The sequence below is a fragment of the Melospiza georgiana genome, chromosome Z, assembly GCF_028018845.1.
Source record: "Melospiza georgiana isolate bMelGeo1 chromosome Z, bMelGeo1.pri, whole genome shotgun sequence".
Lineage (NCBI taxonomy): Eukaryota > Metazoa > Chordata > Aves > Passeriformes > Passerellidae > Melospiza > Melospiza georgiana.
Window position 1 is genome coordinate 3,535,339 of NC_080465.1, and position 13,062 is coordinate 3,548,400.

Consider the following 13,062-nt stretch of genomic DNA (forward strand, 5'->3'; position numbering starts at 1 on the left):
AGATGTCAGTACCTAGTGATGTTACAGGGCTCTGGCAATGCATTCCCTGCTTTTGTTGTCCATCATTATCCCCAGAAACAAGGTTTTCAAAGGGAAACATCCAGAAAAAGCTGCACAGAGTGTGTGTTTGCTTGTTGTTAGCTGGCGCTGGAAAATGTCTCCCTTCTAGGTCTGCAGAAGATACAACATTTAGCTGTTTTAAAAATGACACAGGTAATGCTGACATGCTGATGGCAGTAGTGATGAAGGAAGTACTGTGATTCCAGTCAGTGTCTCTCCCTTACTCCCTTCTTTTAGTTTTTAATTAAATCCCAGTATTTGAATGACTCTTTGTTTGGCACCAACAAAAGAAAAAGGTAAAAACCCTTAAATGCAGCAGTTTTTCTGCTTTTGAAGCGCTTGAAATCTTCAAAACTTCTCAGTTTGTTCAAGCATAGGACAGGAAAGTGTGATAGACGTGGGGTTGTTGCACTTTGTATTAGGATTAAAAGCAGAGGTTTTATGCCTTTAAAGTAGGTCTACAACAGTAAAATAAAAATATGGATTAAAATTACTTCTTCCAAAGGCTTGAGAGTTTTCACCAGAGTGCTGCAGCTCAGGCACAGGGAATGTTTCACTGGTTTAAATAATTTAAAAGGGAAGCTCTGTAGCTGTGCTGCCCTTAACTGTGAAAAGAGAGAAAGAAAGAACTGCCAGAACTGTTACACCTTATACTTAGAGCCAATATTTGTATTTTTTTCATATATCTACTTTTTAAAATCTGCACTTGAAAAGTAATTTTTTTTCCTCTTACCTATAAGAGGAACAAGTCTAGGACAGCATAAAAAATTGTGTTTTTTATGTGTTTGGTAGGACTTATACCAGCTTATGCTCTACATCTAAGGATTGTTCACTGAAAAGTGAAACGAGGGTCTGATAATAGGGAGCAGTGAAGCAAAGTCATGAGTGAGAAACGTTGCAGAGGAGAGGGAAGATGATGCCTTTGAAAAATTCTGTCTGGTCTTATCTTTTCCCTTCCACAGTGAAAATTTTGCTGTTGGTCAGTAGCACTAAAATGTCATCTTCTTTTTTTGTTTTACTTGGGGAGAGAGAAAATACAAGAGCTGAGCAAGGCCGTGATGGCTTTGTTAGAGTTTCAGAAGAAAAGATTATTTCTTCTGAAAACTAAAAAAAAAAAATAAATTAATCTTATTAAGCTAATTAATTTGTAAGATATCCAGGAAAAAAAAATCTTGATCTATTTTCAGGATATCTAGGAAAGTTAGAGATCAGAAGAAATTGAGACACTTTTGCCCACAGGGAGTGTCTTTAACAAAGAAAATGCAAAGACGTCTGAAATACTCATGTAAATAGTAAAACTTTCTGTCAAATTCAGCAAGTACTAATGTAATATATTGCTTATATGGGTGTTCTAGGCAAAATTGGAAAAAGCAGAAGTAAGCTGAAGAACCCAGTTTTGAAGTTCTGTAAAGAGGAAGAAATAATCAAATTTTTCACTTTTTTGACTGTAAAATATATTAGAATAAGTTAGACAAGTTTCCTCTTAAGTTTACAGGTATTGTGTAGAGGAGGCTTGAGAGATTATCTGGGGAACTTAGGAACCTTGGAAGCTTATTTCTGTAATGGTTATGAATGCCTGAAATTGTTTTTTTTTTTTCCTTGATTACATGTTCTGTGTACACAAAGGCTCCATATTAGATCTGAGAGAGAGAGTGAAAGAAGGGTTTTGGATATTTCCTTGAATATTGCAGTGTTGGAGCAAGAAATAGAAGAGGGAAAGTGCATATTATTCAATAACACCTCCACAGTTGTTTGTGAAACATTGAGTTTGAAAAATAAGAAGTGGGAAGATTTTGTTGTTGTTGTTTTGCTTGCTTTTCTCTCAAAGGGCATTTTCATTCACCTTAGGCTTGTTTTGATTAATAAGAAAGGAGTTTGATAAAACTGTCTCAATGTTGAGCCAGGAGGATGAGTGTGGAGACCCCAAAACTCTGTGTGGCTTTGGTTGAAGGTTAGAAAGATGACAGATATTTGGAAGGAATTTTCTTTTCTGTATTTTCTCCCCTGATATTTTTCATTATGTCTGTTATGCTTTGAGCTCCCTTACAGTGAATTAAATGGTAAGGCCTAAAGTTATGTAAAGTGGATCTTCTTTAAATTTTCAATCATATCTGTCTTCATAAGCATTAATCATTTATTATGCAGTATCTTAAAAGCTGTAGTTGCTATAGTAAAATATGTATGGAAAAGAGTAATCCAGGTGTTATCAGGAGTAGTTTACTGAAGCCAGTCAAGAGCACATTGCATCCAGGGTTGCAAAATCATGGAGTGCCAGAAGTAAACTGGTTTATTTCACCTCAGACTAATAGCTTGCTATATGAGAAACATGATTAAATTACTTCTGTATTGAGAGGATGTATAAATGATCTTCCTTCCTACATTTTGGTTGTGAAAAGATACTCAGCTTTATAATGTCTCCCTGAAAATCCTGTATAAGCTCAAGAGGTGAATTTCTAAAGCCCTTTGGTTTTGCTGAACACACCCAAAAGATCTGAAGAACAGAAGCTGTGTTTCTGCCTCTACACAGACAGAACTCTAGTAAATAGTAGCAGGCTGGGGTTTTAGCTTATTCTGAACTTAAATTATCACATCAGTCTAGACAGTCATCTGAGGAAATGTTTCTTGCAGTTTAAATAGACATATATATGTTTAATTTTTTCTCTAAGGGTAATGTGTGAAACAGTTTTTTTTCCTACTTAGGTTAATAATTAAGGAGATTGTTTTCAGCTCCAGTGTCTGTGGTTTTATTAGGGTTTCTGGTCCGCTGAGAATGCCTTGTGCCTTTTTCCATGCCTTTGTAATTTACACAGAAGTTGGTTATGAAATATTTTCCCTCCTCACTTTGCATTCTGCAAGCCTTGGCTTTTGCTGTGGGGAATGACACTGAGCTCCAGAATGGGAGGGGAGGGTGGAATGTGCTCTTTTTCAGGAATACTCTTAAAAAGGGTATCCTGTCTTAAAATGTAAGTCCTCCTCTTTGCTGATTCTGGGGTTCTGTTCCTTTGAGGTTGAACTGGGTAGCACTGGCTTCATGGAGCAGGGAACCAAAAGCCTGTGGACAGTGGAATTCAAGTTTGCCTCTTAAAAAGGCAAGGAAATTAGCATATTTTTGCATGCACAGATTGAACTATTGGCATCTTAATTCCTGGGATGTGAAAGGATTAATTAAGAGTTTAATGTGCATCTACCTGGCTTTCCAGCATCCAAGCTTTGATGAGTAAGGTATTTTTGGAGGAGAAGCATGAGAGGAAGGAGCAGCAGGCAGCATGAAGGAGTTCCTTCACTGCTTTAGATACTGTAAAACAAACATGTACAAACATCATATTAGGGTAGTTGGCATAAACTGCTGAATCTTAGAAAAACCCAAAAGAGATTATTTTTCTCTTTTTTGTCTGTTATTTGCCCAGGGGTGATTCGGCCTGTAACTTCCTGCAATGACTGATGATTATTATTCCATTGTGTGTCAGGCTGTGTGCTAGGTGCTGGGATTTCATTAATCCCACCTCAGGACATCTTTATATAGTAGCAGGCCCTGTGGAAGCATAAGGAAATATGTAAATTTACAAGGGGCTCCAACCAGACCAAACTTGGACATCTTGCTGAAACCAAAATTCGAGAGTACTTCTCTCTCCCAGCTTTTATTCTGTGCTTGAAATTTTCTGTCAGTCAGTGTGTGATACTTCAGTTACACGTGGAAACGTTTTGTTCCAAGAAGTTTTTAAGGAAATCAATTCTGGAACGTGCTGAATTCCATAAATGACAAAAGTGAAGTATTTCCCTGTTTCTCTGTTTCTGTGCTTTTTTTTTGTGTGTGTGTGTGTGTGTACTTTTCAAAATGTTTTGTGTCCTGAAGTAATAGGAGCATTTTCTTCAATGTTCAGATCATTTAGACAAAATTGCATTTTATTTCAGAAATACTGTTGTTTATCTGCTACTTTGCCATTACCCCCCCCCGCCCCCATGTGCTTAGGTGTGCAAGAACGAATTACTTTTTAATTAATAAGAGTATTAAGATACGAAGCTATTACTACACTAAGACTTTATCTGCTTAAAACTGTCATAATGCCAGTTATATCAAACTGTCTGTGTGAACCATGGAGTTGTTGCTTTTGGAAAAGAGATGCTGCTGCTTCTGTTCCAGCCAGAGGAAAATGAGAATATGCTTAGAATGCACATGACAGAAATATTGGTGGAACCTGGAATTTTGCTAAAAGCTGCTAAGGTCGCACAGATTCCTGCATTGAACCTGTGGCTTTTCCTTCTTTCATTTACAGGTGCCCTCCACTTCCTTTTCAGCTGTCAAGTGTGTGTGTGTTTTTACAGGAGTTTGTGTGATGGGATGTTTAGCATCACAGGAGCTGGTCGGAAAAGGTCATGTGGGACCACTAGAACAAGTAATAAAATTTCAGGCTGAAAATGAAAGCTGTCAGCTGTATTAAAATGTCCAAACCTTCATGACGTGTTTAACGTCAGTTTTCCACTAAGCTGCTCTTCTCTGTTTCATATGTTAATAAACTTTATAGACCCCTTCAGGTAATGACTAAAGAACCAGCTGGGGATGTGTCCCAGCTTCGTGTTAGCGGCAATTTTAAATGTTTGAAAGGCTATTGTGATCATTATTTATGTTAACAATAAATGTGATGCTATTAGATACTTAATTGAGACATTTACATACAAGTTTCTTAGGAAAAGTCAAGAAATGGAGGCTTTGATTTTTACTATTCAGGTTTGCAAGAAAACCTCAGTCTAAATAGCAGTGCTGCCCACAGATTATTTTTTCCAAGAAAATTAATAGCATTGCCAACTCCCTTTCATATTCCAGGAGACTCATTGTTCATTTCCAGCCAGCAGTCTCTTTTACCATAACTTTCATAACTTTTTGGATGTCACCTTTGAAAAAATTCTTTTCGTTTATATCAAGTACAATTCACCTACCTTCTTGTTACCTTTGAAATGTCCCTTATTGTGTACTCTGTGCTGGAAGCTAAGCATGTGCTGTGAAAATGCCCCCCAAATTTCCATATAAAGTTGATCAAAACATTAAAGGAGGATAAATTTTAGATAACATTTAATAAACATACGCACTTTAAAATGTTTAAATAGCTTTTTGCATTACTGTGACTTATGATCTGCAGATGTTGGAGTTGAGTAAGAAGAATAATATTTACATATGCATAAATTTCAGATTTGTGCTCTGAACCCAGGGACGGTTATGAGTATTGCCAGCCCTTTCATACTCACATGAAAAGTTTGTCAAGGAAAGCCCTGATTTCCTTTTCTTTGGAAGGTTTGTGCAATGCTGTAATTTATCCAGAATCAGTGGGATAACTGGGCATGCCTTTTGCTCTTCCAGTCCTGATGGTCCCTTTGTAGGAATCCGTGGAATACCGTGGAATTTCCCCTTGCAGGAAGATGAAACTTGACTAGGCTTGCATTTATCAAAACATGAAGATTGCACATTGCAAAGGGGAAAACTGTGAGAGTTCCATTGAAAAAAATCTCTTCAGTACTCAACTAGCAGGTTCTGCAGCGAGCAGCCAAAAAGAATTTCAGACGTCTGGAGACCTCTGAGTGTTAGCAGAAGCTATGGGGAAGTTTGCCACCTATCAGAGTTGTAATAAAGACAGTTGTTTCTCCATCTTGCCTCCTGTTGGAACAACTTTTAGCAAGGTGAATTCAGCCTCAGGTCTTTGCCAGGACAGACTTAATGTGTCCACCCTGAAGGTTCCCTGACACAGAGTGCAGTCTCTTGGGCTTTCACTCACTGTGCTGGTTTTTCTTTCAGGAGAAGGTGAAGTTCCTGGTAATGCTGGCAGCATTTATTTCCTTCCAGCATTCAGGTCCCATGCATTAGATTATTAATTTAATAATGCTGCTGTATGAAATGGATTTTTCAGATAACAACAACAACAACAATAATAATAATATGTTTGCTGACCTTGATTCTGCAAATGAGGTGATGGAAGTTGAACTTACTTATTTTCTCAACTATTCCATAACATTTCCTAAACCTTGCTTAGGAGAGTGACGTTCTGTAAAAAGTCCAGTGAAAGGCAAATTTGCTTTGTAAGGGAGTGAAACACATCAATTATTAGGTCTTGTTCTTTAATTGACAGGGGCTGTGAAGGCCGATCTCAGACACCTTCCTTTACTCACTCCTGATGTGATTTTGATGAACATGCTTAATGTTTTCAGAATTCGTTTTTAGTAGTAGAAAGATCAATCTTCTAAGTAGCTTCTAGTTAAAAAATGCCTGTTTCCAGATGCACTTCCTTACGAGGATATGGTTGTGTGGGTTTTTTTTTTAAGTAAAAAAGATGGAAGATACTTCACTGTTCCTTCCTGCTAAATCTTCCTAGTGCTCACAAACATGAAATACAGTATTTGAGATAATGTACTTTTCCCTTCTGCAGGCTAGGTGCAGGAGACTGGTGCTGCACCCCTGCTGGATTTCTCATAGGAACTGTATTTTGGCATTGGGAGCTTTCATTTAAAATTTCAGTCTCTGCTTTCCCATGAAAGAAAACTCAACTTTTAATATCCTTCTGGATAGCTTGCAGTGGACATTCCAACATTCTTTATGCCTCGCTTTTTCTCTTTCATATTGCCTGGGAAGAGGTGAAAATTTTAAGGGCAGGAGTTGTGACAAAATTCAGTTAAAAATTGGATCCTTACATGTGTACCACAATATTTTAATGTTTTGTCCTGAGTGACAGTAGGTGGTATTTGGGATGTTAAACACCGTGTTTCAGGTTTTTAGCTAGTGGGTGTTAGACACACAGGACACGTGGCAGGCAGACTATCTATTCCATATCTGCTTACAGTGGTTTTTTACACCTTCATCTGAATCATTTGTTTGGCCGGAGGAACAGGAAGAAAACTAAAATAGATGGATACTGAACCAAGATTAGAAATCTCAATGTCTCAGGCTCCTGTGAACTAGACTTCTTAAATTACAAGTAGAATTAGAATTTTGGGAAGGAACTAATGGAAAAAAAAATCCAAGAACTGAAATTTGAATAGTTGAATGGTTCCATTTGAGAATACAAAATATACACTTTGTCATAGAAATGTTGCAGCATAGTTAAATACTGAAATCCATGGTGTAATTTTTTTTTCTTGATGCCAGGAAAAAAATATTCCTCATTAAATTTAATTATATTAACAATTTGAATTGTTGATAAAGGTTGTCGTTCTTCAGGTCACTGTGCATATTGAATATAATTGTTGAAGTTAAAAAATAAAACTGTATAACACATGTGCTGAAGATCACCTCATTTCACCAAAGCAATTACCCTTTCTGGAGTAACAAATTATTTATAACTTATGTTCAACATATGTTCTTTCTGGCAAAATTATTCTGTCAGCAGTGCTGGCAAAGGAACAAATGAAGAACCACCTAAGAATTAAGACAAGCAAACCCATATGGAAAAGATGACTGATTCATAAGTGAGGGTTTTTAAGGTCTGATCAGCCATTATAATAATATAATCTGACTGGCTGCGTGAAACAGCTCCACAGCTTCATTTGAAGCTACAAAGTATCTTCAGAATTGCATCTACTTTTATTGCATTTGTTTCCCACATGTAAAATTTACTGTGTGACTACAGATCTTTGTGTAAACAGCTGAACTTTGCCGTTAACCTGAATGTGCTTGCCTTCACTTTGTATTTTAAAATCTTGTATTTTCCTCGTGGTATATAAGAGCAGCCACTAATCAGTCCCTTTACCTTTGGGCTTCATGCTGGATAAACCAAATAAGTAAAGATTTTTTTAAATGAGTGCACTTTTAAAGAATAATATGTTAAATTACAGTAATATTTTAAAATACTAATGTTATTATCAAGCATATATCTGAATAGACATGCAGCAGGCTTATCCTGATAAAAATTGCTTGGTTGCAGAATCTGAATATTAGATTAATGCATATTCTGTTCATTAGGCCATGGGTAGGCACCTATGCATAGGTGGTTTCCAGAGCATGTATTTCTGTTTGATAGGATACAGTAAGCAGTGGGTGTATTGGCATCACTCCTTGTACCTGACTCGATCATATTCTCATGAACAAATGTGCTTTGGTGTCTGGTTTTATTCTCTAATCTCTCTACTGAGCACACTCCATAAGCTGAACTTTTCATTGCTAGTTTTGACAGAGTTTACCCAATCATTTTGTGTCTTACTGGATGGTAGTGGAACTCAGAAACAATTCACAACTCTAATCTGAGTTTCAAGGTTAATTTCCTCTGATTGAATTCCAAGCTGCTTAATGCAGAATGTCTTTGGCCAGTATATTCCTGTGGGTCACCAGCTGCTAAAGAGAGAAATACATGATTTGAATTTCTCCTCCTACTGTGATTTCTTCCTGATATCCAGAGCTTGCTCCTGCAAAAAATTGTGTCTCAAGGAATTGCTGCTGTAAAAATACAGCACTGCCAGCAGCACCACTTATTTCCTGAATAGGAATTGGTAGGTGAGCTGGGATTGCTAAGGAATTCAGACCTGCTGAATGCAAGTTTTGGGAATTCGAAGATGTGTAGTAAGTCATTAATTGATTTCACTGTAGAGGGCATTCACCCATGGAGGGCTGAACTCTCAGTGTGTGGAGCAAGGACAGGATTTTCTTTTTATCATGTATTTATTTTACTAGAAGTGCCATTTTTGTGGCTTGGTGGTCACAGGGGAAGCTGGGAGTGTAACTTTGAAGAATGTTTTGTATTGATAATCAAGAAATAGTAAAGTTCACAGGCCTTACTGAGTATGTAAGATCTTTTAATCTTCTTTTATCATCCATCATTTCTGTACTTGGTTGACTTTATTTAAAGTGAAAAGCCCAGCTGAAATTGACTATCAGTGTGCATCAATAACTGCATAAGTCTTTCCTAGACTGGTACCTGAGTGACCCTTTCCAAAGAGAGGGAGCAGAACATTTATTTCTGTTTGAGCTTTCACTTTAAGAGCCCAGGAAGCTTAGTATAAAATCTCACTGGGAAGACCATTTTTTTTGCTTTCTAAAGATGTCACAGCTCTTATTTTTTTGGGGGTGAAAGAATCAAGTTATAGAAAACATGGGTTATCCCTTTTGCATGTTGGTTGTGGGACCAGCTGCACCCTAATGAAAGTGTGGAAGACAGTGTGTTATCCACATATTGGTGTTGGAGCCCTGCTTTTGATAGGAAAAAAAAAGAGGATGGAACAGCAGCTTCAGCAGCCATAACTTTGCATTTTCATCTTTTTTTCACCCCTCACTCTTTTTAAGAGTTTCCATAAGGATGTGAAATCTGGCTTAGAGCAACAAGCTGTTTCTTATTTATTCCTAGAGAATTTCAGTTAATTGTTGATTAACTATTGACTGTTGATCCCAGTTGATGTTGACTCATAACTTAAAAAAACCCTCTCTTTATACAGACTCAGTGTTAATGAACTGAATTTTCCCAGGAATTCTACTAGAAGTATATTTTCTATGCTTTATTCAGTGTACTGCATACAGCTTGGATTGGTTGTGTTGGCTCCTGGCTTCCTTCTGAAAATAAGTGGTGGCTTGCCAATCAGTCCTCTGTCAGTAGCACTACTTTGCAACAGGAATTGCAGCTGGAATGATGATTCTGTGACTCTCTCTGGCATGCATCTTGATCAGTGTGGAGTGAAAAAAATGTGTGGCTCCTGTGGCCTGTAGCTCCTTCCTATAAATCACCATGAGGTAGCCTAGAAGCAAGAAAACCAGTTTCCAGTCATTGCTTAATCTCGTCTTCTCTTTTATTTGCTTGCTTGTTTGTTGTTAAAATTATTTTGCTTACTGCGGATTTTGCTGGATACGTTGTCAATGCTCAAGAGCAACTTTGTGTCCAGCTGCCTTTCATTTAGCTATGTCTTTTTTGAAAGAAATAAATTGAATGATAACCTTGTGAAAGTCACTACCTTCAATGGAAGGTGTTGTGCGACTTCTGTAAGCAGCAATATAGCTTAAATTTCCATGGAATATTCTTAATATATTAATTTTCTCTGGTATATTAATTTTCTTAATATTTCCATGCAATTTTCTTAATATATTCTTACATTTCTTTTCTTGATTCAAAAGCAGTTCCTTCTGCAGCCACGAGTACGGCGCCACGCATAACGCAGCGAAGCCTTCCTTTCTTTCCCCCCCCCAGATTACAGGACAGGCCCGTGTTTCACCCAGGTGAGCAAGCAGATGTGCCAGGGCCAGCTGACGGGGATCGTGTGCACCAAGTCCCTGTGCTGTGCCACCGTGGGACGGGCCTGGGGCCACCCGTGCGAGATGTGCCCCGCGCAGCCCCAGCCCTGCCGCCGCGGCTTCATCCCGAACATCCGCACCGGCGCCTGCCAAGGTGAGCTCTGCCCTGCAGTTCTCCGTGTGGCAGCCCTCACCTCTGACAATCGCCCTGGAAACCTTGCCAGGGAGTGAGGCCGCTGTTTGCCCTGTGAGTGGTGTGTGTTTAAAACCCGGGTGTGCTTTGCTGCCTGTGGCCGTGTTCACAGGGGTGCCGGGATGAGGGGAGAGATGAGGATGTGGCTCCATGCTTCAGGAGGTTTGATTTATTGTTTTATGATACATATTACATTAAAACTATACTAAAATAATGGAAGAATATATGTATTTTTTATATACTATACTAAAAAAATAGTATAGTATCTATATTAGTATACTATAATAATAGTATACTATACTAGTATCTATAGTATAGTATACCTTCATCAGAAGGCTGGATAAGAATAGAAAAAGAAAGAATGATAACAAAGGTTTGTGGCTCGCTCTCTCTCTCCAAGCCAGCTGAGTGTGATTGGCCATTAATTAGAAACAACCACATGAGCCCAATCACAGATGCACCTGTTGCATTCCACAGCAGCAGATAACCATTGTTTGCATTTTGTTCCTGAGGCCTCCCAGCTTCTCGGGAGGAAAAAATCCTAAGGAAGGGGCTTTTCATAAAAAGATGTCTGCGACAACTGCCTCCAGATTTTTGCTGCTGGACCTAGAGAACAAAGCTTAAGTGCCTGGAAAAAGTGATTATCAATCAATACTAAGGAAAAAAATACTTGATGTTGTTTTTCCTTCTGTGTCAGAGCTAGGCCTCTGCCTGCGTGCAGCAGTTTATGTTTTGCCATTTGTCTTGAAGTGATTAATATGTTTTAGGCACTCTTTTCATAACAGTGTCAGGAGCAGAAACAGTGCACCGCAGAAGGGGTGCATGTTGCAATCTCCAAGTCAAGCTCCATTGTATGATTTGGCCACATACAAAGGATCCTTGAAGCTGCTCTGCCAGGCTGGCCCTGGCATAGCTTCTGGGGCTTCATTTGAATTATGTGAGAGATCAGTGGTGCTCTTTAGCACCCATGCCCACAATGATTGTGTTTTCTTTTTCTGGCAGTATATTCCCTGGGGCAAATAGTTTTGAGTTACCCGTGGTCAAATTCCTCTGGGGAGCATAGAAACAATGTGGTAGTCTACTCTGTGTGATGGGTAAACAAAGGAGGATTGAACAGCTGTAATTTTTGCTACATTTTTGACATAAAATTGCCAAATAGGAAGCTTGGATTGTATTTCTGTCAGCTGGGTTAGCATACAATGTTACAAGATGCTGGGAAGCCGTAGATGAGAAATGCTTGGCCTTTCTTTTGGGGAAAGGGAGAGACAGAATTTCTTTATTTCACAGAATCTTTGCCTTCCAGCAGCTGGGACATTTCCTTCTGAGCTCTGAGTACTGGTTACTCCCCCTGACCTGAGCTCTGTGCTGTGAGCATGTTGGTAGCACCATGTCTGCTCTGCTATGAATTACCAGCCCACTTTGATGCAGGAAGGGGCTGGATGTGGCACTTTGTGCCTTTCCCGACTCCACATTGCAGTGCAGAGTCTGCTGAAATAGGATCACAGAGTCTCAGAATGTCTGGGGCTGGAAAGGACCTCTGGACATCTTCCAGTCCAAGCCCCTGCCAGGGCAGAGTCACCCAGAGCACGCAGAGACACAGGAGTGTGTCCATGTGGGGCTGAAATGCCTCCAGACCTGCCTGGGCAGCCTGCTCTGGTGCTCTGCCATCCTCAGGAGAAGCCAGATGTCTTCTCTGAGGGTTTTAGAAGCAAACAGAGGGATCTGTCCTGCCTTCCAGTGCTTTTCTTTCTGTTGAGGACATCAGATTTGCACAGACTTCGATATAAGGAACACAAACCCCTTTGGTATTCAGTAAAACTGCTTTTGTCATGTGTCAGGGAGACCAGGCTCACTCAGTCCACACTTGAGATGTTTGGTGGTTTTGAAGTGAGTGCTTGCATCAGTAGATAGCTGGGTTTGGGAGTTGGTATGAACAACCCAAAACAGTGAAAGTTGCAAGCTTTGCTGCTGGAAAATGAGTTAGGATTTCAGTATCTGCTAGAGATCTGAATTTGACAAGATGTCACTACCAAGTAGAAAGTTGCTCTGCAAAGGATTTGCATGATTCAATCTTAAATGGGTCTTCAGGACCTTTTGAGGCTTAATTATGTTTTCTGGGCAATGTTCTTGTATTAGTAGATGACTACAACTACTACATTGTAGTAGTACTGTTAGCTTCATTATTACCATGAACAGGTTTAAAAAAATCTAAGAGAAGCAAAACCAATCCAAAATTGTTTGGTTGTGTTTCTTTTTATTTTTTTTCCCCTGGAAGTTTATATTCAGTCATGCCTTAAAAAGGGATTTAACTGTTCAGACATCCCTCATTCCAAGAATTCAGGCAGGAGGAACTTCAGTGTTCTGCTTGAATGAGCTTTATTGCCACTGCTGCATGGCCCTGGGAGAAGCATAATGGCAGAAATCCTGTGCTGGATGTTCTCTGAGTTCCTCCCTGCATTCCTCAAAAGTCCCATTTCCCACCTACACCCTTTCCCTGCAGACAGTTAATTTGTTAATTTTTTGCTCTAAGGAGAGAAGACTGGTCATGGCTGAGCAGATTTTGAAAACAGGAAGGTTCTTCTCCCTGCCTCTGCTGCTGACATGGTTGTGTGCATGC

At 39.1% G+C, this 13,062-nt stretch overlaps 1 protein-coding gene across 2 annotated transcripts in view; it reads left to right on the forward strand.

Annotated features, from left to right (window-relative positions):
• The window catches only part of FBN2 (fibrillin 2), a 123,014-nt gene that overhangs the window by 12,627 nt on the left and 97,325 nt on the right, over positions 1–13,062 (forward strand). For both annotated transcript variants that reach the window (XM_058043486.1, XM_058043487.1), the window contains exon 6: positions 10,209–10,406. In XM_058043486.1, the coding sequence (XP_057899469.1) occupies positions 10,209–10,406 (198 nt within the window). The remainder of the gene's footprint in view (positions 1–10,208; positions 10,407–13,062) is intronic.